The 27841-nt window shown below is 42.9% G+C and overlaps 1 protein-coding gene across 7 annotated transcripts in view; it reads left to right on the top strand.

Annotated features, from left to right (window-relative positions):
* The window catches only part of cpeb3 (cytoplasmic polyadenylation element binding protein 3), a 60214-nt gene extending 36807 nt beyond the window's left edge, over nt 1-23407 (top strand). For all 7 annotated transcript variants that reach the window (XM_047351387.1, XM_047351386.1, XM_047351388.1 and 4 more), the window contains 4 exons: nt 9588-9706; nt 10680-10794; nt 13546-13727; nt 18414-23407. In XM_047351387.1, the coding sequence (XP_047207343.1) occupies nt 9588-9706; nt 10680-10794; nt 13546-13727; nt 18414-18641 (644 nt within the window). In that variant the 3' untranslated portion in view covers nt 18642-23407. The remainder of the gene's footprint in view (nt 1-9587; nt 9707-10679; nt 10795-13545; nt 13728-18413) is intronic.
* The last annotated feature ends 4434 nt before the right edge of the window (nt 23408-27841 follow it).

Raw genomic sequence — 27841 nt, 5'->3', positions numbered from 1 at the left:
GAGAGACTGCAAAACACAGGAAAAATAGGTTTGGAATTTAGGGGACAGAAAGAAAGAAAACAAAGATAATAGCAGCAATAGCTCCACCAGTAGCTGAGTCCAGAAAAGAGACACAGAATGACAAAGTACCAGTATGCCAGGGGTACTCTTTATGAATAAAAAAACAAGGAAAGTACATGAAGTTAATGACCACACCAGCACCGTCGATGACTTCATCCTGAAAAGAGACAAAGCGAAACACAGAATAACTGGTTCGGCTCTACTTTCTATGGAGCAGGGGGTGGGGAGAGAAAACCACTGAAGTTAAGTTTGGGCTGTATCTAATCCTGATGCTCAAACTGGATTCCTTTTAAAGTACAAGCCTTATACCGGGGTGAGACTATGTAGTCATCATGTTGCTGCTGCTCAGACTCCCTCCTATCATTCAAACACTCTCATCGCTATTGTCGGTGTTGAGCTTCAGATGTTATGGAGCTATTTTCGTCTGTGACTTGGCCCAAAAAGAGACTGAGGAGGAGGGTTGTTGTGTGTACAGCGTTGTTTGAGCTGTGGGAGCTTTAAACTCCTGAAAAATGCTTACGTCACACAGCAATAACTGTACTTTGAAAAGGTTACAACTGCAGTGTCCTTTGCCTGCAGATGGTTATGATCAGTGTTTTCTTTTTTTTTTTATCACACTGTGAGTCGTTTAAAACAAAGGTCTGCATGTGCTCTATTGCAGGTACAGCTATGTCTCTTTGAATTTAGAGAGGCTCTCCTATTGGCAGCAGAGAAGTGCCCCAGTTTCAGTCCTGAATCTTCCTCCATTACCCAGGCCTTGATTTATCTTTTCCCCCTTGTGTTGGGATTATACTCTGAGTGACTGCTTCAAATTGAGATGATTAGCAATGCTTGATTTCTCCGCTTTGTCCCAAAATACTCTTCAGTTTTCTCTATTTCTCTTGTCCTCTCTCTGACTTCAAGGTTATTCTGTCTCCAATAGAGTAAAACTAAATGTATCATAAAATCTACAACCACAGTTATGTTTGTATTGTTTTTGTTAGGGTGGCAGTATTTCTAAAGGTTGTTCCTTTTCTGCAGCAGAATGCTACTGAACAGATGTGGGTCTTGTGCTCGTTGATAACCAATCCGCTGACACATCTCAGCTGTTGAGATAACCCTCGGCTTAAATGTCGCCATTTAAGCCAGAGAAGCCAGCAGCATGACTCGTTGGGTCCGACAGTGTATCTACTCATCATTGGATTAGATTTCCGCAAAGTCAACATAACTTTCACTTGATGAGGTAACAGGAAGACTCGGATTTCCATCTCAGGCTTTGATGTGCCAGTGGAAAGATGTTTGCGCTCTACTAAGTGACTGACCCTTAAATATCATTTGCTCTGACTGAGCTATGTGGATGAAGGGAAGTAAGAGCAAGAAGGGGGGGGATAATAATTTCTCTGTTTAAAACATAAAAATTAATTAAAGATCAAATCTAATGGCAGCTTTTTTCTCACTGAAGAAGGTGCCAGAGGGGATAGTAGCCCTACTGTCCCAGTGAGAAGTTTGAATACAATCATCTTGAGCATGAATGTTATGGTAAAATGGGGATTTAAGTGATTTATTTCAACCGCTATTTTTTCAGGGTGAAATGATGACACCAATTTCATAAGTTTTAAATTTGGATGAATTTATTTTTTACTTTCTCTAATCCAATTCATAGTAAGAATTGTACACACCTAAATACATGCATACGGCCCTGTTCAAAACCTTAGTCATCGGACCCAAACTGTCTGCCTTTTACGGAAAGGTCAGGGGGTTCAGGAACAGCCAAGGAACCCCCAAAGCTGAAGCCTGCCATGAAGTAGAGAACTGCTGGTTTTATAACACCATGAACTGAGAGAGTGTCAACTAAGGCTGAAGCTCCTGCACCAAAATGGACACCTCTCACACTGAAATATACAGTTTCCCACATGGACAAGCCAGATGCCTTCTGGAGAAAAGTTGTTGGTCAGACGAGACAAACAATGAGGTATTTGGCCACAGTAGAAATATGTTTGCGGCAGTCAAGGTGAGGTTTTCAAATCTAAAGACACGGTACCAGCTGTTAAGCATGGCGGTGGCAGTACCAAGGGTAGGTGGGCTGTTTTTCTAACTGTAGCATTGGGTCATTGCACAAAGTGTAAACCATAATGAAGGGGGACTTCTTCCAAGTTCTTGAACCTTTAAATTAACAGCTAGGTAAAAATGGGTGTTCTAGTAGGACAATGATAAACTAAGCTCCTCAAATGGCCTTCTCAAAGCCCCCTGCCTCAACCTTATTGAAAATTTCAGGACTATGTTTAAAAGTTATACCAGGAAAAAAAAAAACACAAATATAAAATAGCTCTACCAATTCTGCCTAGAAGAGTACCGGTAGTTAAATATCCAGCCAGAATGATGCCACAGGGATGTTGATGGCTACAAAAGGCGGGTGCTTAGGTTGTATTTGCTAAGGTACTTTTAACAAAATAGATTGTTGGGTGGGGGGTCTGTGCATGATATTTTTGACCTTGTGTGGATTATAGGAAATCCCCAATAAATTAAAATTATCATTGCAACATGGGAAGAAACAGTTCAAATAAATCAACATAGACTTGTTACTTTTGGACTTTTCTTCAGTATTATAAACCCAAACCTAATTCTTCTGATAAAGTGTCTGCTAAGGATGAATCAGGCTTTTCACCTCTGTTGAAGGAATTAGTGAAAGAATCAGTCCTAGTCGTTTGTCTTTCAGCAGCGCTCTCTATGGTGGCGTACATATTCCCTTACTTACCAGACAGTGCTGAGAGCTCAGGAGGAAAGCTTTATAAATCGCAGGCACGAGCCACTGCAGATCTCCAGTCTCCTCCCATGGCGTAAGCCTCTGCACTGCGCAAGGCTGACGGAGGAACTGACGGAGGAACAGACAGATCCTCAGCAGCGTTCAGACTGAATATCACTATTAAATCAGCTTTGTAGAACATGAAATAGGTCAGATCATTCTGGGAAAGAAGCATATTTGTATAAACACACTAATATATACATGGGTAGAGTGCTGTTAAAAAGTATTTCCCCCCCCTTACAGATTTCTTTTGTTTTTTGGTTTGTTGTCTTACTTGAATGTTTCAGATCATCAAACAAAGGATATGACCAGAACAAATACCCAAAATAAATAGAAAATACAGTCAAATGGTAATTTCATTTATGAGGGTAAAGCAAGCTGTGTGAATCAGCCTGGCCCTACAGTATATGAAAAAGTAACTGCCCCTAAACCTATAATACCTGGTTGTGCCACTTTTGGCTGCATCAAGTGTCATTAAGTGTTTCTTATAATAGAAATAGATAATGAGTCTTTTACATCACTGTGGAGTAATGTTGACCCACTCTTCTTTGCTGAATTGTTTTAATTTAGCCACATTGAAGTGTTTTGAGCACAAATGGCTTGCTCGCAGTAACCGCACAGCATATAAACTTGATTCAAGTCTTTGAATAGACTTTGACTAGGCCACTCTAAAACCTTCTCTTTTTTTTTTTGAGCCATTCAGAGATGGACTTGGTGGTGGGCTTTGAATTACTGTCCTGCTGCGTAACCCAAAGATGTTTGAGCTCAAGGTCACAAAGTGATGGTTGGAATTTCTTCTCTGGGTTGTCAGCTAGAGAGCAGATCTCATGGTTCCATCCATTACAGCAAGCCATCCAGGTCCCTGAAGCAGCCTCGCGCATCACAATTTGAATGTTAGTATGATGTTCTTTTTGTGAAATGCTGTACGTTTTACACTACATGTAATATTAAACATACCATCCTAAAGGTTCCACTTTTGTCTCGTCAGTCCACAGAATATTTTCCAAAAGGTCTTGGGGTAACGGGTCTTTGTGTTTTATTTGGTTGGCAGTGGTTTTCTCCTTGGAACTCTCACAGGCCATTTTTACCCAGTCTCTTTGTTATTGTTAAGTCATGAACTCTGACCTTAACCATGGCAAATAAGGCCTGCAGTTGTTTAGATGTTAGGATTTTGTGAACTCTTAGAGTAATTTTCGTAGGATGGTCACTGCTGGGATGGTTCACCGGTGTTCTATGTTTTCTTCATTTATTTAAAATGGCTCTCATTGTGGTTCAATGCAGTCCCAAAGCCTTAGAAATGGCTTTGTAGCCATTTTTCAAACTGATAGTTGTTGATTAATTCCTTCCTTTTTCCTTTTGTTTCTCATATGTTCTTATAATTTCTTCAAATCAGGGCATGATGTGTTGTTTTGAGGCCTTTTAACCTACTTAATGTTTTAGGCTGGTTCTAAACAAGTAATTTATTGCTTTTTGCTGGGTTCATTTTCTTCTTAGATAAAACTAATAACTGACAGAAGGAGACTCCTATCAGATTTCCTTCAGAAGTAAAGTTAAGTATGTTTACTGCTACTGAGTTGCAAATATTTGCTACTGCTCCCCAACTGATGGCACCATGGCTATGATTGCATGGGGCTATAACTAAATTGTAAAATTCCAATTATCAAAAACCCTTTTATTTATTGAAGTCTTGGATGATTCTGTTTCAGACAGGTTAGGCCACACTTACTTGTTCTTGCCTGGATGGCCTCGAAATGTGCAAATGTTATCTGGAGATAAAACAGTGGTGCGCCTGAAGACGCAGGCCGGGCTGGACTTGCTAAGGAAGGCTTGGACCCCGCTAAATCAGTCGTCTGTTTCAGTTTCTGTGCCTTCTGCAACTTCCTAGCAGGCTCCAGTAAAGTGGGTCCTCTTGCTTACCAGCAACTATTTCTGAACGTTCAGTTTGTAAAGCCCTCATTCATTCTGCTTCACTTCTTCTCTTCCCACCTTTCCTTTCCTGTTTTACTCTCTTTTCCATCTGCCTCACTTCCCTCCCCCACCTCCCACCCCTGCTTCCCCCTCCCTGGGTCACAGAACATGTTGTTCTCTTTCAGACTGTAAGAGCTGCTGGCTAGCTCTGGCTTTTCATGCCTTATTTTTACCCTGTTCAACCCCCCACCCTCATCGTGTCTCTCTCATTTATCCAAATGACAAACCTTCCCTACGTAAGCCTCCAACACAGAGGCAGGACTCTTCAGTTGGGTGATGATCAGGCACCTTTCCATTGTGTGGACCCAATTAGAAACGAGATTAGTTGGACATTTAAAGCAGCTGGTAACAGTTTAGACGATAGATCTTTGGGTTTTAACCTCCATGGTGCAGATTGTTATTGGGGAAAATACTACACCCCTACTGAGCTTCCTGTTTTGCAAATAATGATTTTAATTAGATCCTCTGTAGCTTTGCATTATTCTAAACATATATAAGACTGAGGTAGTTTGCCTTTTACAGAGGATTGCAGTTCTGCAAATCTGTTCTCATGGTTCCTACACAGTCTAGAAAAACATGACATTTGATTTGAAGGTCTGGGTTTGTGCAGAAATACATTAGTTAAATATCGTATTTTCAGACTTTATTTCATATCCATCATATACATTCGTCCGTCTGTCTCACTTTCAAGTTTTCCTCTTCATTTTTGTCTTCTGTCCTTACTTCCCTTTTTCTGGTCTCCTCCCTCCCTCCCTTTTTTCCGTTGTTGCTACCTACCTACCTACTCTCTCTATCTACAGGGGTTGGACAATGAAACTGAAACACCTGTCATTTTAGTGTGGGAGGTTTCGTGGCTAAACTGGACCAGCCTGGTAGCCAGTCTTCATTGATTGCACATTGCACCAGTAAGAGCAGAGTGTGAAGGTTCAATTGGCAGGGTAAGAGCACAGTTTTGCTCAAAATATTGAAATGCACACAACATTATGGGTGACATACCAGAGTTCAAAAGAGGACAAATTGTTGGTGCACGTCTTGCTGGCGCATCTGTGACCAAGACAGCAAGTCTTTGTGATGTATCAAGAGCCACGGTATCCAGGGTAATGTCAGCATACCACCAAGAAGGACGAACCACATCCAACAGGATTAACTGTGGATGCAAGAGGAAGCTGTCTGAAAGGGATGTTTGGGTGCTAACCCGGATTGTATCCAAAAAACATAAAACCACGGCTGCTCAAATCACGGCTGAATTAAATGTGCACCTCAACTCTCCTGTTTCCACCAGAACTGTCCGTCAGGAGCTCCACAGGGTCAATATACACGGCCGGGCTGCTATAGCCAAACCTTTGGTCACTCATGCCAATGCCAACGTCGGTTTCAATGGTGCAAGGAGCGCAAATCTTGGGCTGTGGACAATGTGAAACATGTATTGTTCTCTGATGAGTCCACCTTTACTGTTTTCCCCACATCCAGGAGAGTTACGGTGTGGAGAAGCCCCAAAGAAGCGCACCACCCAGACTGTTGCATGCCCAAAGTGAAGCATGGGGGTGGATCAGTGATGGTTTGGGCTGCCATATCATGGCATTCCCTTGGCCCAATACTTGTGCTAGATGGGCGCGTCACTGCCAAGGACTACCGAACCATTCTTGAGGACCATGTGCATCCAATGGTTCAAACATTGTATCCTGAAGGCGGTGCTGTGTATCAGGATGACAATGCACCAATACACACAGCAAGACTGGTGAAAGATTGGTTTGATGAACATGAAAGTGAAGTTGAACATCTCCCATGGCCTGCACAGTCACCAGATCTAAATATTATTGAGCCACTTTGGGGTGTTTTGGAGGAGCGAGTCAGGAAACGTTTTCCTCCACCAGTATCACGTAGTGACCTGGCCACTATCCTGCAAGAAGAATGGTTTAAAATCCCTCTGACCACTGTGCAGGACTTGTATATGTCATTCCCAAGACGAATTGATGCTGTATTGGCCGCAAAAGGAGGCCCTACACCATACTAATAAATTACTGTGGTCTAAAACCAGGTGTTTCAGTTTCATTGTCCAACCCCTGTATCTCTCTATCTCTCTATTGTTTTACCAGGTCCCATATTTACAGCCTAACATTTATTTTTCGAAATTTCCAGTCTGACAAAAGTTTCGAATTTTGACATGAAAAATTGTGTCTCCATCCATCCATGGTCTACACCTTCTTACAGGGTGGTGGCTGGTGCCTATCTCCTACAATCATTGGGCAAGGTATGACAGGTCTGAAGGGTAAACAGTGTCACTAGGTCATTAGTATGCACTGTCCCTGCTTTCCAAGATGAAAAAAAAAAAATACTAAACACACTTTTTTCTCTGCTCCTTTCTTTCTCTTTTCGCTTTATTTTTCTTCCACAGACCACTTTACTCAGTCTGCTGAGTCAGCCATGCCATTTCTTCATCCTCTGTTCTGTTAATCTTAACTTTAGCAGAGCTGCTCAGGAAGGGATGACATTGAGAAATGGCAGCAGCATTTTTACTCATGCACCTGTGCATGATGTGTGTGGCAGGATGCTTTAGAGCGAAACAGTTGTGAAACTGTGTCCCCTGGAGACACAGGCTTTCTGCAGTGCTCACAGGGGACAGTAAGCACAACATGACCGGAGGGTAGAGCATGTTCTTGTAGAGCTGATATGCTGGGGGTGTTGGGGATTCTGAGCAGCCAATCGGATCACTTATTATTCCCCTGACATGTGAAGGCTAAAGGTGGTGCACAGCTGACGAGCCTCTGGGAGAAATTCATCACTTCTTTTTAGAGATGACTGGACCAATAACTGCTGTTATTTCACAATATTAATTTGCTGACTTAAAAACGTCCAGTTCTGGATAAGAACACATAGAATAGAGTATAAAATAGACATGGGCTGGGATAAGATATCTCAATGTATGATAATCTAGAAAACAAATACCCAAATTTCACAGAATATTCACTGAAATTTAAAATCAAAATGTATACAGTGATCTAATGGTTTTTATTTAAAATGGAAAAGCAATAATTATTTGTTCTGCTGCTATACAGTTATATCTGTTAGGTACACTGATATACAAAATTAATCAAAACTATAGAAGAAACACCTTCTGGATTTAGCAGTTTTTAGGTAAATGTGCTTATTGGGCAGAATATTGCACCTTTTTTTTGTTTTTGATCTTTATAGATTAGCAGATGTATATAAAGCGGATATTAGCTGGTTAAAGACACTGCTCTTGCAGCTCTCTGACTGTAGTTTAAAACAGTGTTGCCTTAATAAAGGTGATAGGAGGCACTCCCTTAGTTTTAGCACTGTTACTGTTTATAGTGAGCAGAAATATTTCCAAACAAACCAATTTTGTGCACCTTTTATTGCCACACTTTTTTCTTCCACTCAGCTTTCCATTAATATGCTTGGATACAGCCCTCTGTGAATAGCTAGTGTCTTTAGCAATAACCTTATTTGGCTTAACCTCTTTATGGAAGGCATCAATGAATTTCTGTTGGAGAATTATCAAGACAGTAGTCTGTTTTTTTCTAGATTCACTAGGTGTGCACTGCAGCTGTAGTAAGTTCTACAGCATAGAGACATATCCAGGTCATGGGCTACAACTGACACATTCCTGCTGTGTTAAGCAACTCCAGAAGTGCTGTATCCAAGCATATTAATGGAAAGTTAGGTGGAAGGAAAAGTGTGGCAATAAAAAAAAGTTACACAAAATGATACATATCACTCTGTGTGCAATGAATCTATAAAATCAAGATTCACTTTTTGAGTTGAATTACCAGAATAAATTTACTTTATAAATCTAATTTATTAAGATGCACTTGTGAATAGACAATAACAATATAAACACTGACTTTATATGACACCGTTTAGAGACTTGCTGCTGCTTGTTATCACCTTGGGGGTGTTTATTTCAACCTCTGCTGGATTATTACAACTAATTTCTTGCATTGCTTTGGTGTGTTTATCAGTTTATGTGTTTATGGTAGTTTATCAATTTATCAGTTTTCTGTAGTGGCACTTAATAGAAAGTAACACAATGACATGTCTGCATTCATTCATTCTTGTGAATGAATGTGGCAATCGCTTTTGATTGATCTATTCTTTGTCTGAATTTGTGTATCTGTACTGTAGCAGTTACCATTACACCCCAAATGGATATAAATGTCGTTTTTTTTTTTTATCTCATTCCTTTGCTATATACTGCATCTACAATGAATTTGTACTTTTGAACCTATTGTTCTGTTTTTCTGGGTCTTCACTGCTCCCCCTACCCCTTTACTAGATGGATGCTGCCCCTAGACTTTGTTTTCTGTCACTCCTAAAATGGCTCATGAGCTCTGACCTTGAAGGAAGTACCTGCTCTCAATGTTAAATAAGGCAGCAGTATACAGAGACAGTCTGAGCAACTTAATTTTTTTTCTTTCTCTCTGCTTCACAAGGACATCAGCAAAGTCTCTCCACATGACCCCCTCACTCAGGAGGATCTGTAGTGTGTGTTAGACAGCTGAATATTGTATGGTTCTCCTGGGGAGTGAAGCGGGTCTTACGGAGGCAGGCGAGGCAAATAAAAAAGAAAAGTATTTCACATAGTCATATGCCTATGACTATGTGAGTCTATGATGAGAATGGAAAAGTACTGGAATTTATTAATTTTTCCCCTGGAGGACAAACTTTAAATGATCATGGGTTTGACGTTTTCATTAATAAACGTCCGTCCATCCATCTCTTCCTCTTCTTAAAACCATCGTTTCATCCCTTTCAGGCTACGCCTTCCTGCTTTTCCAAGAAGAGGCTTCAGTGCAGGCCTTGATCGACGCCTGCATTGAGGAGGACTTGAAGCTCTATCTGTGCGTGTCCAGTCCCACCATCAAGGACAAACCCGTAAGTGGTGCTGTTCATCTGGTAAGACAAGGTTAAAATAAGTCCCATGTAGTGGGTTGTCCACGAATGGAACTTTAGTGTTTCACAACTGAAATATGTGGTCCAGACAGACTTTAGAAACCTGCAGAAGAATGAACTAATGGATGTATCGGATTTCAGAGCACTCAGTCTAATTATCAGTCAAAATAAATTTTTAACTCTGGTGCTGCGTTTGTGTGCCTGTAGTTACATCAGGAATAAGATGCAGTCTTCATTCCAAGCCTAAAGAAGTTATGTTTAAACAAGTTAAAAGTTTAAAGTGCGGTTAGACTCATGATGGGTTAGTGTCTGTCAGAATGTAGGGTCGGCATGGACAGGTAACAGATTTATAAAGCTACGATTTTAAAAGAGGTACAATGGTCTGTCACACTGTGAGACCATTTCAAGAATGTTTAATGAGAACTTCACATATATAGAGAGCTTCCTATCACTCGTATTCAGTTTTAAAACCACAGCTGGGTCGGCTACCAGTTATGTTGTTTTATAAAGAGCAGAATGGCCAAAAGCATTTTTAGAGAACTGCTATCAAATTTTGTGTGCATTAGCGCTATATTTGTTCCCAAATATATGTGTCAAAATAACTAAACAGATCTTCCAGATGACGTTACTAGAAATGTGCTAATTAATGATTTATCAATAATTCTCCAGTAGGTCCAGAACACGTTTCAGATCTGGACCAAACAGCAAGTCAATCTGGACCCAGCCCACACCTTATTTTTAAGACCACTATCATTTCAGATATGTATGAGAAGCTCTGTGTTATTTTAGCGGCAGTAGCACTAATATGTTTAAATCAAGTTCTACATTTTCATTTTACATGTTGGTGTTGCATTGCACAGCTTGATGTTAGCTCTGCAGCGTTTTCTTCTCCCATATTTCAATTTTAGCTCGATGTTTTTCAAACTAGGAATTTTTTTTACCCGTTCTTCCACAGGTCCAGATCCGTCCCTGGAACCTGAGTGACAGCGACTTTGTCATGGACGGCTCCCAGCCTCTGGATCCCCGGAAAACCATCTTTGTTGGGGGTGTTCCTCGGCCCCTGCGTGCAGGTTGTCTACCATTATGAATCATATATATAAACTGCTGAAAAAAATAAAGGGAACACTTAAACAACACAATATAACTCCAAGTAAATCAAACTTCTGTGAAATCAAACTGTCCACTTAGGAAGCAACACTGATTGACAATCAATTTCACATCCTGTTGTCCAAATGAAATAAACAACAGGGGGAAATCTTTGGCGATTAGCAAGACACACTCAATAAAGGAGTGGTTCTGCAGGTGGGGACCACAGACCACTTCTCAGTACCTATGCTTTCTGGCTGATGTTTTGGTCACTTTTGAATGTTGGTGGTGCTTTCACACTCATGGTAGCATGAGACGGACTCTACAACCCACACAAGTGGCTCAGGTAGTGCAGCTCATCCAGGATGGCACATCAATGCGAGCTGTGGCAAGAAGGTTTGCTGTGTCTGTCAGCGTAGTGTCCAGAGCCTGGAGGCGCTACCAGGAGACAGGCCAGGACACCAGGAGACGTGGAGGAGGCCGTAGGAGGGCAACAACCCAGCAGCAGGACCGCTACCTCCACCTTTGTGCAAGGAGGAACAGGAGTAGCACTGCCAGAGCCCTGCAAAATGACCTCCAGCAGGCCACAAATGTGCATGTGTCTGCACAAATGGTTAGAAACCAACTCCATGAGGATGGTATGAGGGCCCAAGGTCCACAAATGGGGGTTGTGCTCACAGCTCAACACCGTGGAGGACGCTTGGCATTTGCCAGAGAACACCAGGATTGGCAAATTCGCCACTGGCGCCCTGTGCTCTTCACAGATGAAAGCAGGTTCACACTGAGCACATTTGACAGATGTGACAGAGTCTGGAGACACCGTGGAGAGAGATCTGCTGCCTGCAACATCCTTCAGCATGACCGGTTTGGCAGTGGGTCAATAATGGTGTGGGGTGGCATTTCTTTGAAGGGCCGCATGGCCCTCCATGTGCTCACCAGAGGTAGCCTGACTGCCATTAGGTACCGAGATGAGATCCTCAGACCTCTTTTGAGACCATATGCTGGTGCGGTCGGCCCTGGGTTCCTCCTAATGCAGGACAATGCTAGACCTCACGTGGCTGGAGTATGTCAGCAGTTCCTGCAAGATGAAGACATTGAAGCTATGGACTGACCCGCCCGTTCCCCAGACCTGAATCTGATTGAGCACATCTGGGACATCATGTCTCGCTCCATCTACCAACGTCACGTTGCTCCACAGTCTGTCCAGGAGTTGGTGGATGCTTTAGTCCAGGTCTGGGAGGAGATCCCTCAGGAGACCATCCATTGTCTCATCAGGAGCATGCCCAGGCGTTGTAGGGAGGTCATACAGACACATGGAGGCCACACACAATACTGAGCCTCATTTGGACTTGTTTTAAGGACATTATGTCAAAGTTGGATCAGCCTGTAGTGTGTTTTTCCACTTTAATTTTGTGTGTGACTCCAAATCCAGGCCTCCATTGGTTAATAAATTTGATTTCCATTGATGATTTTTGTGTGATTTTGTTGTCAGCACATTCAACTTTGTACAGAATAAAGTATTTAATGAGAATATTTCATTCATTCAGATCTAGGATGTGTTATTTGAGTGTTCCCTTTATTTCTTTGAGCAGTATATATACAAATATATATATTTTTTCCTTTTTTTTTTTTTTGCAAGCCCCTTAAAGCCTCTAAATGTGCTTCATAACATGAACTGGCACCAAGCACAGAGCCCGGAGGTTGTAATGAAAGGTCTCCCTGTGAGAAAGCAATCCTCATCTTGGGTTCCCAGGAGAGCGACCCAGAGGTCATCACGTTAGGAATTCATGAGCTAATGGAAGATTGAGCCTTTCTCTTAGCGGGATGAGCATCGCTGGCTTGTCTGCAATCTGACCCCCAGCTTATTACCTCCAGCAGTTTGAGGCTGCTGCTGCTGCTGCTACGGTGAATGTGGAAGAGAGTGGAAAATTGTATTTTGGGTTACAATAGTGTTATAAAAAGAAAGCAAATACTAGAGATGCTGCAGCAAGAGATTGGAATTGGCCAATTTTAACTTGATCTGCGCTGATCGGCACATCAAATCATTACAAAAATCGGATTTTTTTTCCCCCTACTCATTAAGTGCATCAAAACTCAGAACTTTCACCATTTTTGTCTATAAACACAGCAGCTAACACAATTTACCTTGATGCACTTGTTTTCTCTATCCTGCCTGTACCAACAAATAAAGTGTCCTCTGATGGACTTTACTGTTGAGTTTAGTAAAAATCAAATAAAGGAAAGAGAAATGTGCTTAAATGTGAGGTAATGGAGATAATTTTGTAATCCCTTTATTTTCTGCTTGAATTAAAACTACCACCTCTACAAAATAATCTGCAGCACATTTTTTTCTCCTTTTTGGGTTCTAATCAGTGGCGGGTCTAGTCTCTTGAGGCCCAAGGCAAAAATTCCCAGAGGCCCCTCTGGCAAGCAGTAATCACCTTACATAAAAAATAATCTGACACTAACAAAATATGTAAAATGTAAACATGTTTTTGCTTCACTTGTCTAAATTAGTATCTACATATTTTTTCAAAAATCATCTGACATTAAAGAAAACCTGATAACCTGGAAAAGTCTGATTGGTCCAATAATATAATATGCAAGTCTTGGTTTACATTTTACTTGTGTCATTTAGATTAATTGATTAATGGAAAATTCTACAATTTATTCTAGAAGAAATTGTCATGCGGTCTAATCATTTCCCTTCCTTTGTGTTTTCCTTTGTTTTCCAGTGGAATTGGCGATGATCATGGACCGGCTGTATGGAGGCGTTTGCTATGCCGGAATCGACACCGATCCGGAGCTCAAATATCCGAAGGGAGCCGGGCGTGTGGCCTTCTCCAATCAGCAGAGCTACATCGCTGCAATCAGCGCCCGTTTTGTCCAGCTGCAGCACAACGACATTGACAAAAGGGTGAGCGTGTTCACGATCTTTATTCATTCCCATTTCTGAGAGAAAGGGTTTTGCAGCCGTTCTCTGTGGCAGCACTCTGCTTGAGCCTTCTCCCATGTATCAGAGCCTTCATTACAGCTGCGTTTGCAGCCAACTGCAGCCTACAATATAGGAAGGCCATGCCTGGCTATGTAATCACTTTGGCCTTTTGGCCGCCTGAGTCTCGACAGATGTTTCAAGTTGCAGACACATAGAGCTGGTTTAATTATAGTAGTTCCCTATCCATGAATATCCAACCAAGCTCTGCTGCAGCCTGCTTATTTAAGCACACCGGCTGATTGCAGCAAGACAGTTTGTGACCAAGACAGGCTGGTTGTCAGCCAGAAAGGCAAGCCTCTGCAGGGCGGGGCAGCCCGGCCCACCTTAACTATCATCATATATCATCAGTGCCAGTGCGGGGGGGCTTGACAGTGATATTATGACTGGAACCACACAGAACCCGGATAATGCACAAAAGCGGCAATTAAAGCAGCATCAAAGAGACTTCTTTGTAGAGCATAAGTAGCTATGATTGTGTGAATGATTTATTTCTGTTTTTATTTTTAATAATAGAAAAACATTTTTATTGCAACAAAAAGGATTTATGCAGACAGAATTAACGCTACAGAGTAATCAGTGGTCCCTGCAGACCCCAGAAAATGGAGAACATTCTTCAGACTGACGAGTTCAGAGCTGCATTGTTAAAAACGGATGCCAGCTGCTGCCACATGGGGCGGTTTGGTTTTTCTGCCATTGTCCTCGGCTTATTTCTGTGAACTCCATTAATGATGGTCCACAGAAACTAATTTCCCCAGGATGGTGTCCTGTCCAGCGAGTATTTCATTTGTGTTGTGCTCTGTTGTTACTTGGAGCCCTGGAGGTTTCTCAACAGGAAGGGGCGGCCTGCCGCTGTCGCACCGTTCAGAATAAATGTTCATTTTGTGGCCACGCGGTAAGAAGGCTGGTCTCATACGCAGAAGCGTCTCCATGGCGACCAAGCTCGTAATCGTGCATCTGTTCATCTGAAATCCAACACAAAATTAGATGCGTTTTTGTTTATTTATTTATTTGAATTTAATCATTTTATTGTAAATAAAAAAGAAATGCTTCAGTTACATTTAAGATATAGGAATGATTAGTGACAGTAATTGTGACACCTGCGTTGGGTGGCGTTAGACTCTGGGTGGCGTTAGACTCTGGGTGGCGTTGGACTCTGGGTGGCATTAGACTCTGGGTGGCGTTGGACTCTGGGTGGCATTAGACTCTGGGTGGCGTTAGACTCTGGGTGGCGTTGGACTCTGGGTGGCATTAGACTCTGGGTGGCGTTAGACTCTGGGTGGCGTTAGACTCTGGGTGGCGTTAGACTCTGGGTGGCGTTGGACTCTGGGTGGCATTAGACTCTGGGTGGCGTTAGACTCTGGGTGGCGTTGGACTCTGGGTGGCATTAGACTCTGGGTGGCGTTAGACTCTGGGTGGCGTTAGACTCTGGGTGGCGTTGGACTCTGGGTGGCATTAGACTCTGGGTGGCGTTGGACTCTGGGTGGCATTAGACTCTGGGTGGCGTTAGACTCTGGGTGGCGTTGGACTCTGGGTGGCGTTGGACTCTGGGTGGCATTAGACTCTGGGTGGCGTTGGACTCTGGGTGGCATTAGACTCTGGGTGGCGTTAGACTCTGGGTGGCGTTGGACTCTGGGTGGCATTAGACTCTGGGTGGCGTTAGACTCTGGGTGGCGTTAGACTCTGGGTGGCGTTGGACTCTGGGTGGCATTAGACTCTGGGTGGCGTTGGACTCTGGGTGGCATTAGACTCTGGGTGGCGTTAGACTCTGGGTGGCGTTGGACTCTGGGTAGACTCTGGGTGGAGTTAGACTCTGGGTGGCGTTAAACTCTGGGTAGACTGTGGGTGGCGTTGGACTCTGGGTGGCGTTGGACTCTGGGTGGCGTTGGACTCTGGGTGGCGTTGGACTCTGGGTGGCGTTGGACTCTGGGTGGCGTTAGACTTTGGGTAGACTGTGGGTGGCGTTACCCTCTGGGTAGACTCTGGGTGGCGTTAAACTCTGGGTAGACTGTGGGTGGCGTTGGACTCTGGGTGGCGTTGGACTCTGGGTGGCGTTGGACTCTGGGTGGCGTTGAACTCTGGGTGGCGTTAGACTCTGGGTAGACTCTGGGTGGCGTTAGACTCTGGGTGGCGTTGGACTCTGGGTAGACTCTGGGTGGCATTAGACTCTGGGTAGACTCTGGGTGGCGTTGGTCTCTGGGTAGACTCTGGGTGGCGTTAGACTCTGGGTAGACTCTGGGTGGCGTTAGACTCTGGGTGGCGTTGGACTCTGGGTAGACTCTGGGTGGCATTAGACTCTGGGTAGACTCTGGGTGGCGTTAGACTCTGGGTGGCGTTGGACTCTGGCTGGCGTTGGACTCTGGGAGGAGTTTGACTCTGGGTGGCGTTGGACTCTGGGTGGCGTTAGACTCTGGGTAGACTGTGGGTGGCGTTAGACTCTGGGTGGCGTTAGACTCTGGGTAGACTGTGGGTGGCGTTAGACTCTGGGTAGACTAAGGGTGGAGTTAGACTCTGGGTGGCGTTAGACTCTGTGTAGACTCTGGGTGGAGTTAAACTCTGGGTGGCGTTAGACTCTGGGTAGACTGTGGGTGGAGTTAGACTCTGGGTGGCGTTAGACTCTGGGTAGACTGTGGGTGGCGTTAGACTCTGGGTGGCATTGGACTCTGGCTGGCGTTGGACTCTGGGTGGCGTTGGACTCTGGGTGGCGTTAGACTCTGGGTAGACTGTGGGTGGCGTTAGACTCTGGGTGGCGTTGGACTCTGGGTGGCGTTGGACTCTGGGTGGCGTTAGACTCTGGGTAGACTCTGGGTGGCGTTGGACTCTGGGTAGACTCTGGGTGGCGTTAGACTCTGGGTAGACTCTGGGTGGCGTTAGACTCTGGGTGGCGTTGGACTCTGGTTAGACTCTGGGTGGCGTTAGACTCTGGGTAGATTTTGGGTGGCGTTGGACTCTGGGTGGCGTTGGACTCTGGGTGGCATTAGACTCTGGGTGGCGTTAGACTCTGGGTGGCGTTGGACTCTGGGTGGCATTAGACTCTGGGTGGCGTTAGACTCTGGGTGGCGTTAGACTCTGGGTGGCGTTGGACTCTGGGTGGCATTAGACTCTGGGTGGCGTTAGACTCTGGGTGGCGTTGGACTCTGGGTGGCATTAGACTCTGGGTGGCGTTAGACTCTGGGTGGCGTTAGACTCTGGGTGGCGTTAGACTCTGGGTGGCATTAGACTCTGGGTGGCGTTAGACTCTGGGTGGCGTTGGACTCTGGGTGGCGTTAGACTCTGGGTGGCGTTGGACTCTGGGTGGCATTGGACTCTGGGTGGCATTAGACTCTGGGTGGCGTTAGACTCTGGGTGGCGTTAGACTCTGGGTGGCGTTGGACTCTGGGTGGCATTAGACTCTGGGTGGCGTTGGACTCTGGGTGGCATTAGACTCTGGGTGGCGTTAGACTCTGGGTGGCGTTAAACTCTGGGTAGACTGTGGGTGGCGTTGGACTCTGGGTGGCGTTGGACTCTGGGTGGCGTTGGACTCTGGGTGGCGTTGGACTCTGGGTGGCGTTGGACTCTGGGTGGCGTTGGACTCTGGGTGGCGTTAGACTTTGGGTAGACTGTGGGTGGCGTTAGACTCTGGGTAGACTCTGGGTGGCGTTAGACTCTGGGTGGCGTTGGACTCTGGGTAGACTCTGGGTGGCATTAGACTCTGGGTGGAGTTAGACTCTGGGTGGCGTTAAACTCTGGGTAGACTGTGGGTGGCGTTGGACTCTGGGTGGCGTTGGACTCTGGGTAGACTCTGGGTGGCGTTAGACTCTGGGTAGACTCTGGGTGGCGTTAGACTCTGGGTAGACTCTGGGTGGCGTTAGACTCTGGGTGGCGTTGGACTCTGGGTAGACTCTGGGTGGCATTAGACTCTGGGTAGACTCTGGGTGGCGTTAGACTCTGGGTGGCGTTGGACTCTGGCTGGCGTTGGACTCTGGGTGGCGTTGGACTCTGGGAGGAGTTTGACTCTGGGTGGCGTTGGACTCTGGGTGGCGTTACACTCTGGGTAGACTGTGGGTGGCGTTAGACTCTGGGTGGCGTTAGACTCTGGGTAGACTGTGGGTGGTGTTAGACTCTGGGTAGACTAAGGGTGGAGTTAGACTCTGGGTGGCGTTAGACTCTGGGTAGACTCTGGGTGGCGTTGGACTCTGGGTGGCGTTAGACTCTGGGTAGACTGTGGGTGGAGTTAGACTCTGGGTAGCGTTAGACTCTGGGTAGACTGTGGGTGGCGTTAGACTCTGGGTGGCATTGGACTCTGGGTGGCGTTGGACTCTGGGTGGCGTTGGACTCTGGGTGGCGTTAGACTCTGGGTAGACTGCGGGTGGCGTTGGACTCTGGGTAGACTCTGGGTGGCGTTAGACTCTGGGTAGACTCTGGGTGGCGTTAGACTCTGGGTGGTGTTGGACTCTGGGTAGACTCTGGGTGGCGTTAGACTCTGGGTAGACTGTGGGTGGCGTTAGACTCTGGGTAGATTTTGGGTGGCGTTGGACTCTGGGTGGCGTTGGACTCTGGGTGTTGGTGATGAAACTGTCCAGTCTGGGCTTTTACAGACAAAAACAAACCTCTCCATTTCATCATCTGCAGGTGGAGGTGAAGCCGTACGTCCTTGACGACCAGATGTGTGACGAGTGCCAGGGGGCGCGCTGTGGCGGGAAGTTCGCCCCTTTTTTCTGTGCCAACGTCACCTGCCTGCAGTACTACTGCGAGTACTGCTGGGCCAGCATCCACTCCCGAGCCGGCCGGGAGTTTCACAAGCCTCTGGTGAAGGAGGGGGGCGACCGCCCTCGACACGTGTCCTTCCGCTGGAGCTGAGAGGGTCACGGATCTGCACTACCCTCCCCATGAACCCACACCGGATCCCCAAGGGAAAGAAAACAGCCCCCATGGCTCCACCCTGGTCCCCACAAGCACCCCCCACCCCCCTCCTGCAAAAAAAAGAAGCGAAATGGATCACATTCACGGGACTTGTGTGTTTATTCCACATGGTTCGGAACTCATTGTCCAGTGATCCCCTCTGATGAAGCTTTGTGGAGAAAATGAAAAACTCCATCAGCTTACAATTTGCACTTTGGCACAAAGTCTCACTAAAAACACACACACATCCACACACACGGGATGGTTTGGTATTTTCGACACCTGGCTACTTTCATTTCCCTGCTCTGGCACACCCTTACTCAAGTAGAGCTGGGACAATTCACATATTTAAAAAATATAGATATATTTTTTGTTTTCTGCTTATCTAGACATAAGTAGATAATTTAAATTTTATGCAAAAGGAGCATGCACTTACCTTAAAACAGCTGTAGTTATATTGCCCCTAGTGAAAGAAAAGACTACCAAAGGCTAATTGAATAAATGTATACATTAAAGCAAAATAGGTGGCATAAGATGTAGCAAGAATTAACAGCTATTTAGTAGTAAGGGCACATATTGCCCTAGAGGAAAATAACTGATATATTCACTCTCAATCGTGACTCTGTAAATGTTAATACCTCACAATCGGATTAGTTTGCGTTCGATATCTAGGTCTTTATTTTTATAATAACATCATTTTTTAGTGTTATGTAAATGTACTGCTGCCGGAGCTTTGCTGCTAAATCCATGGTATGAACAGATACCCTAAGTACTTTATTTTTCCAGCGAGGGTGGAGAGGAGTGACCCAGAGATCCAGAAAAGCAGCTGGCGTTTCAGGACGAAGAGTTGTCTCAGGCAACTATGGCTAACGTTGGGGGCGGGGGGGGTCAGGGTGGGTCGCCCCTAACTGCATGCTTGTTCTAGTCGGGCTGCATCCAAAAGACTTTTTCAGATTCTGCCCAGGTTTGCACCAAGTTCTGCAAGTCATGCTGCCCCCTGCTGAAGGATTCATACCGCTTTGACCTTTCCACCTTTTGTCGTGTCACAACAAACCTCATTGTATTTTACTGGGATTTTGTGTGAATGGACCAAGAAAAAGTAGCGCGTCATTTATTAATCAGAAGGAACATTGTTTTTAAACTTTTTACAAATTAAAAACCTGAAAAGGTCAGCATTAATTTGTATTCTGCCCTTTCTGAGTACATCCTAATATTTCAGCTGCAAGTCTTTTGGCATATGTTTCTACCAGCTTTGCACTTTTAGATTGGGAACACTATTTTTTTAAGTCTTGACACAGTTGCCTAGTTGGATTTAGGTGTGGACTTTGACTAGGTCATCCTAACAAATGTATATGCTTTGATCTAAACCGTTCCATTGTAGCTCTGGCTGTAGGTTTAGGATCATTACCCTGCAAGAAGGTGCCCCTCTGACCAGCTTCCTTTTTCCTGCAGAAGAAAAGCATCCCCACAGCATGATGCTGCCACCGCCATGTTTTAATGGTGGAAATTGTGTGTCGGGGTGATGTGCTGTATCAGTTAGCAAAGTCGTACATAATTTGTGGAAAAACTACTACTTCTCACCGTGCCCTGCAGATGATGGACTGAACAGAACTCTGTGAGATGTTCAAAGCCTGGGATATTGTTTTAGAACCTCATTCTGCTTTATACTTCTTCTCAACTTTTTCCCTGACCTTTCTGCTGTGTTCCTTGGTCTCCATGGTGGCGTTTGTTCTCTAATGTTCTCTAAAAAACCTTTAAGGTCTTCACACAACAGCTGTATCTATGCTGAGATAGATTTATACACAGTGTTTACTAATGAGGTGACTTAAATAAGGTGGTTTGTTGCACTAGGCTTTATTTAGGTGCTGTTTATAGATGTTTATTAATAAAATAAATTTTAACAACGTATTTTCTTTCCACTTCACCGTTTATTACTTTGCGTTGGTCTACCATATGAAATCCCAATAAAATACATTATAGTTAGTGTTTGTTATGTGAAGTGGTAGTGGTATGAATACCTTTGCAAGGCACTGTATGTTTAAACTGGACAGACAGGAAACCATAGCAACGTCATGCTGCTGGTTGGGCCACGAGCAGATCAGGAAGACAGTGGTTTTAAATAATCATAATAATCATAAATGAAGCGTAGGACTACAATTCAAACCTGTCTAATAGGTGAAGTACTTTATTTGCAGTGATTGTTGATATAATTGTGCAATTTTGTTTTATACTGTATGTAGTTAGATCTAAATATGCCTACAACTGTGATTCGCTTTAACTGTCGTCAGTGTCCGACATAGAAGTCCTGTGAAACTTCATGAACTAGTATATGCACACGTATATACATCTATATAGATATATATATATATATATATATATGTTTTCTTGTACACTCACACACACTGACAACACGTCTGCACCTCTGGATACACATGAACACATTTTTCAGAGCTAGAAACTCGGGTCTGACCTGTGAGGAAGAGTTCACAGAACCGAGGGCTTAAAAAGAAACCACACAAAACTTTATTGTTTGTTCCAACTCTGACAGAGAGGCACGTTTACGTCCCAGAACGCAACCAAAGAGCTCGCCTGTTTGTCTTTCTGGAGAGTGTAAAAAAACAAAGAAAAAAATGAAACAATGAAGCTACCGGAGATATGAGATCGATAAACTGAGCCCTTCCACATGCTGATTTATTAAAAAGGGATGGGATGGGTGGGAAAAAGGGGAAGATACAGATGTGTGAGCCAGGGTTGACGCAATCACCAGATTTTTAATGTTTTGTTTTTTTTGTTTCCTGCAATGCTTGAAGTACCGGACCTGCTAAATAAAAATGGTGGACATTATATGTTTGGGTTCTATCAAAAGGTGCGTATTTTAAAGCTGAAAAAGAACGAGAGAGGGGTGATGGTCATGAATGCAATGTGCAGAAATTTAATGAGGGGCTTGTTGGTGTGAGATGGGCTCTGGGTTGAGGAACAGGTGTGTGTGAGTGTGTGAGAAACTATTTTCAGTCATAAACTGTTGTTTTTCCTGCTTTTGGACAGACGCTTGTGTTTCTGTCATCTAAGAAAAGCTAATTAGACCTTAGCAGTAGAGATATTATCCCTGACGAGTAATAACGAGCATCTTTGTGAAGTGAATTCTGGGTATAGCTTTTATTTTTTCAGACATTTCTTTGCCCCTTTTACCCAGACAGTTTTCTATCCTTTTTTCTATTTGTTTCTTCTCTCTGTTGTGCACTAGACTTTGTATCTGAACAGTTTGCAACAGTCAGCGGTTGTTTTCGTTTAAGAACAGGAAAAGACTGAGAAAAATCTTTTGCAATACCTCAATTTTGAAATATATTAGGAGAGAAACAGATATTTTCTAAGTTTATTCAGATGGACAAATATATATTAATTTAATTCTTCAAGAAAGATGATTTAACAGATGATTTTTTAAATATTTTTTGCTTTTATTTAAAAGTTTTTTTTTTTTAAGAGAGTAACTGAAGGAGCTAAAGCTTTATAACTATATGCTCTTAGTGAGAGTATGGTCTACCTTACTGGACTAGAAGCAGGAGTGAGAGTCCCACTGGTTTAATTGGTTGCAGCATCAGAGAAGAGAGCTCCTACGGACATCAAATATCAGGTGCTCGGAGAGAAATTAAAACAGATTTCCCACCTTTTTTTATATTTATAATCAATCATCTACTGTGCTGACCAGAGTTGTGAAAGAGATCTTCTGTTCGTTATTTTTTTAAAGAGACGTTTTTTATGTTTCCTAAAAGTATGTGCTCCCGTTTTGTTTTGTAAAAAAAAAAAAAAAAAACAGAAAAAGACAAAAAAAAAATTTGAAAATAAGAAGTAGTAACGCAACATTGATTTGATAGCCTGACGTAGTTGGGGAAAAATAAGACTTCTGAAAGTCACTGGACGTAGAAATAGAAAAGAATGTTATTTTTAACACTAAACAGACTCAAGTGTTTTCACCTGTAACTTGATTGAAAGCCCCCAAGGTGCATCAATTGACTGGTGGCCTTCTATTCACGCAAGACTTGAATTAGTCCCTTCCCCCTTCCTCCTTTTTTAAGGCTAACAACCTTGATTCTTTGTCGTAATGTGCAATACTCTGTTTGTACTGTTTGTAGAAAAGAAGAAAACAAGAAAAAGGCATAAATCTTATTGCAAAATTATTTTCATTGCAAGCATTGTGATCCACTAAAATCATTTTCTACTGTGTATTTACCTACTCTACCTGCTAGTACCTTCCAGTAGTAATGTAGCCTTTGTACTGAGAAATGTTCTTTTTTTTTTAGTTTTGCAAAAAATAAAAAGAATTCAAGCATATTTACATTTTATTATTATTTCATATATTTTTTCTTTACAGACTTGTTTCTCAACCATTAAGAAAGAGAATTTAATATCTGGTCAATGTCATTAATATTATTTTGTATTTTTATTTTTAATAAATTAATTTTATGATGCTAATTTCTTAATTTCTTTTTTTCATTCTTTTGGAAGCTGAAAAAACCCTTTGTATTATTGTTACTAAACTTGTCTTGAAATGCTGAGCTTTACGTGTTAACTCGCTGATGTTGCTTACATTAGTGTGAAAGTGATCTACAGAAGTAAACAAAAACAAAAAACTAATCGTAAAGAAAGAGACTGGTGGTTGGTGATGTATAAGTGGTTCATAATGTAAACAAATGAATGGGCAATAAAGGAAAACTGGCAGAAAGGAACATACGTGTTGTGATGTATTTGAGGAAAATACTATCAACTATTTACTGAAGTATAAATCGAAACTACTGTTATCACTAATGTTACGATAACTGGAGTAAAATGTTCCTTATAAAGGCTAGAAATCTCTTGTAAAAAGTGTATAGTACTGTGTGATTTTATGTAAAACTAAAAGTTAATTTAACAAACTTTTGTGATTTTTAAAATGCATAGAAAAAGTGTTTGCCACTTTTAAAGGTTTCAGATCATCAAACTAATTTTATTATTTTATTAATGAAACATGAAGATAACCTGAGTAAATACACAACGCAGATTTTCTAATATGATTTCCTTCATTAAGGTAATCTCAATTGAATTTAGGTTCTTACTTTAACTAGGCCACTGCAATACCTTCATTTTGATTTTATTGAGCGATCCAGAGGTAGACCTGCTCGTGTGCAAGTCCTGCTGTATAACTCAAGTGTCCATGGGTTTAAGGCCACAAACTGCTGGCCGGACATTCTCCTTTAGGATTCAGTGAGAAAGAGCAGAATTCATAGTTTCCATCAATTACGGCAAGTCGCCCGGGTCCTGTAGCCGCACTCAGCCCCAGACCATTACACTGTCGCCACCATGATTGACAAATAATATTTTCTTTTTCTGAAATTCTGTCCGATTAGTTTTTTCCAGAAGGACCGAACGCAATCCCAAATGGTTCACTCTCATCAGTCCACAGGATATTTTCCTAAAGGTTGCAAACATTGAGATGTTTTTTGGGATACGACTGGCCCTTTTGTTTTCCTTTAGGTTAACATTGCTTTTTGGCTTGGAACTCTGGGGGCTGAGCTCTTTTCCTTATTTTTATATCATTAACACTGACTTTAACTGAGGCAGATGAGGCATGCAAGCGCTTTAGATATTATGGTTTCTTTTGTGACCTCCTAGATGAATCCCGGATGCAGTTTTGGAGTAATTCTGATAAGTCTGCCTCTCCTGGAACGACTCACCTCTGTTCCATGTTGTGTGTGGATACTGTCTGTGGTTTCCTGAAGTCCCAAAACCCTAAAAATGACTTTTTAACACTTTCCAGACAGATGTTGATTTCCTATCTTTCTGGCTTCTTCATGTTGTCAGAGGGGCTCTGGTTAAGGGAATTTCTGATTCTACAGGCCAAAAAAATTGGTTAATCACAGATGATTCATACTTTAACAAGGGTCAGTTGTTTTAGAGGCAGATGTCAAGGGATGCGCCAGAAAGAACTGCATGCGGGGTTGCTCCGACCCCTGCAGGACCAAAAATCTAGAGCAGTGGTCAGAAATGTAATGTGGAGGGCTCCCTGAAGCCCGGCGTGTGGGAAAACCATGAAAGAGACGGGAAATCTCGAGTGGTGCACACTGGGTTTGTGCGACCCCTCTAGGACTGTGGGAGGGTTAAAATAGTATCATTACTTGAAAATTGCTGCTTTACTGCAGTTATCTTAGTCTGGTAGTTTGATCTTAATCATTTATATTTAGCACAAAAAAACAACAAACAAATCAAATCTTTGATGGGACAAATACTTTTTCATTGCATAGTATGTTAATTGTTCTTTTTTCAGAAACACTTATGCTAAGCTAAAAGTTTACAAGCATGAAAGCAGAACTAAAATGTGGCAAAACAGCTTTTGTTGTCCGATGAGCTAACCCCTCCCTCCTACTTCCCTATTTCTAAGGGGATTGCTCAATCCAGCTCTCCATCCAATGGGTCCAGACTTCCCCAAACATGGAAGGTCCTACTAAGCAGGTTTACTGAAAGTTCTGTTTAAGCTGGTGTCGGGAAATGACACGCCTAACCTCTAACAGCCTGCATCCAAAAGTCTCGCCCTTCTTCAACTGGTGGTCTGGACGACCACGTAGCCACCAGCAGTCATTCAGTCCTCGACAGTCACTTCTGTTAATGTCTGCTCATTCCCTGTTTTACAACTTGCAATTGGTATGTGGGTTAGGTTGATTTTAGTGGCTCAGCACGAGCCCCAAGGGCGCTGTTTTAACAAGTTTGGCTTAAGGCAACCTATAAAAACCTCCTAAAATCATTTGGAACCAGGCAACAAGACTTTTTACCACCAATGAAAAACCCAAAAATAAGGTGACTCAAATAACTGACTGTCCACAATAAATCTAGAATTTTATATGCTTTCTTTGATTAGTAATGCTTTAACAGGGGTCAGTAACAGCTTAAAAAATCAGCAAAACTTAATCATTTGAATAATAGAAATAAATCAATCAACTTAACTTATCTGTCCCTAATGCTGAAACTGGTAAGGCTGAAGAGGCTTTGGAGACGGAGGCTCACCATAGATCCAAATGGAATGATTTCTTCAGTAGGCAACCAGTGATTGTCTTCTTGGGTGAAAGGCCAATCTTCAGTTTTCTTCCTCTAAGTGGATAGGCGCTGATGCTCAGGGTTTCGATGGTCAAGTTGGAAAAAAAAATAAAACAAACCAGAATCTGTGTTGGCATATGTTTCAAAAGTCAGTAGCTTCCAGATGCTGAATAGTTGAAGGAAACCTTTGAGGTGTAATTGAGGTTGGTTCAGGACTTCCAGAAGCCTGAACCTTAGAGCAATCAGTTGTTCACTGACCAAGTTCACTTCAGTTGTCTTGATAAAAATGCAACAGATGAAATTCAGATTCTCAATTTTGAGTTGCAGCTCTTCTTAGGGCACACGGGTTGATCCTCTTCATAATGCAGAATTGTCAGCGGGGCTGCGTCTCCGGTCTTCTGATTCATCTGTAGCTTCTTTCTCCATCCGATCTTGTTCGATGGTCTTCTGCGAGGAAAGAATCCCGTTTCTTTCTTTGGCACAGTTTTCATATTGCAGATAGCCTCACTGCTCATCCCCTGTTGCTGGGCAACCTTTCCCACCATTGAGTTACGCGGTCAACGTGACTTTTCGGTGCTGTCTCCCAGCCTACGTAGACAGAGTCGTAAACAGCCCGCAGCTGGCTCCCTGTGTCATGACTTTTGCCTGTTTTTCAACCTTCAGACTGACGAAAAACAGTGTGCACCTCGTTTCTCATTTCTCGCTCCCATGCTTGTTATGACTTGAGCTTGCCCAGTTCCCGTGAAGCTGGCTCTCCTCTGCCCCTCCCGTCCTGATGTTATGACTCTGCCGCTTCTGGCTCCCAGGGCATGGTGCCCTCCTTATCTGCTCAGCCTCAAGCTTTCTTACTGTATTTCTCTGCTTCTTGCTCTCACACCAGTTACAGCTAAAAAAACCATCACTTCATTTTTATTCATACATCACGATTAACATTACCCCTCTTCATAGAAAAATAGAAAATCATAATACATTTTTCTTTGATTATACTTGTAGTTTTCTACTTCTGAAAAAGATAAGACAGTCACAGTTAATGTGTGACTCCATACAGGCCTCTTCAGTCCTCAGTTCCAGAGTGATATACTCATTTTACTGTTTATTGTTTCATGACATCTTATCCATGTAATATGATCATTATTTATTTGATACTCTAAAGATTATGCTCTCATTTCATCATATGTGATTGCTGTTAAACTCAATCATAGTGATACACTTATGCAAAAGAAAGAAGAATTAAAACATACACCAAATGGGGCCCCCAGACTTCATAGCTTTAAAATGTGAATATTTACTGCTGTATATGTCATTGATCTAATTATGAGGGTTTAATTAATTTCTGCATGGATACAAAGGAGGATCTCACCTCATTTTGACACAGCCAACCCAGTGACATTTAATTCATAACCTAAATGATACCTTAAAATGTTATCTTCATATTCCTACCTAAGGAGGTTTGATTTTACTAGGCCAGCTCTTCACTCCAAAAACACTAACCAGCAATATTTTATGCTAACTGCCTCAACAAATGATGGAAATGAGAAATCAGAAAAAAATGGCAGAAAGGAACATATACTTTATGTCATTGTAGAGGAATAGTCTACCAGCTACGTACTAAGATGACAACTAAAACTACTGTTATCACTAATGTTGCACTTACTTGGAAGTGGAATATTGACAAAATAACACTTTGCTAGGCTAAGCTAAAGGTATACTAGCATATAAATAATTTAACAGTAGCATAATAGCCTATGACATTTCTTTTATTGGGGTTGAAAGCATAACCCACATCACTGTTCTCTGGCTTGCTATGATTCATTACCCCTCACAGATCTCTATTTTCTTAAACCTGGTTGATTTGACAAAATATTTTCCCTCCAAAAACAAACGCTAATGAGCTCAATTTAGCTAAACCACTCCTTTGGCCTAAGGGTCGATTATTAGTAGTAATTCTTATTTTCAGTGTACACTAAATAGCAACATGTTAAAATTGTCAGATAAGCTATGCCAACTATTGTTTATCAGGCATCAGATTCTTTCACACAGGAAGGCGTCATGGGGGCATATCAAATATAGACCCAGCCGATAAATTAGGCTGATGT

This window comes from Girardinichthys multiradiatus, chromosome 22 (genome assembly GCF_021462225.1).
Source record: "Girardinichthys multiradiatus isolate DD_20200921_A chromosome 22, DD_fGirMul_XY1, whole genome shotgun sequence".
Classification (NCBI taxonomy): Eukaryota; Metazoa; Chordata; class Actinopteri; order Cyprinodontiformes; family Goodeidae; genus Girardinichthys; species Girardinichthys multiradiatus.
This window is presented reverse-complemented; position numbering and strand designations above follow the sequence as displayed.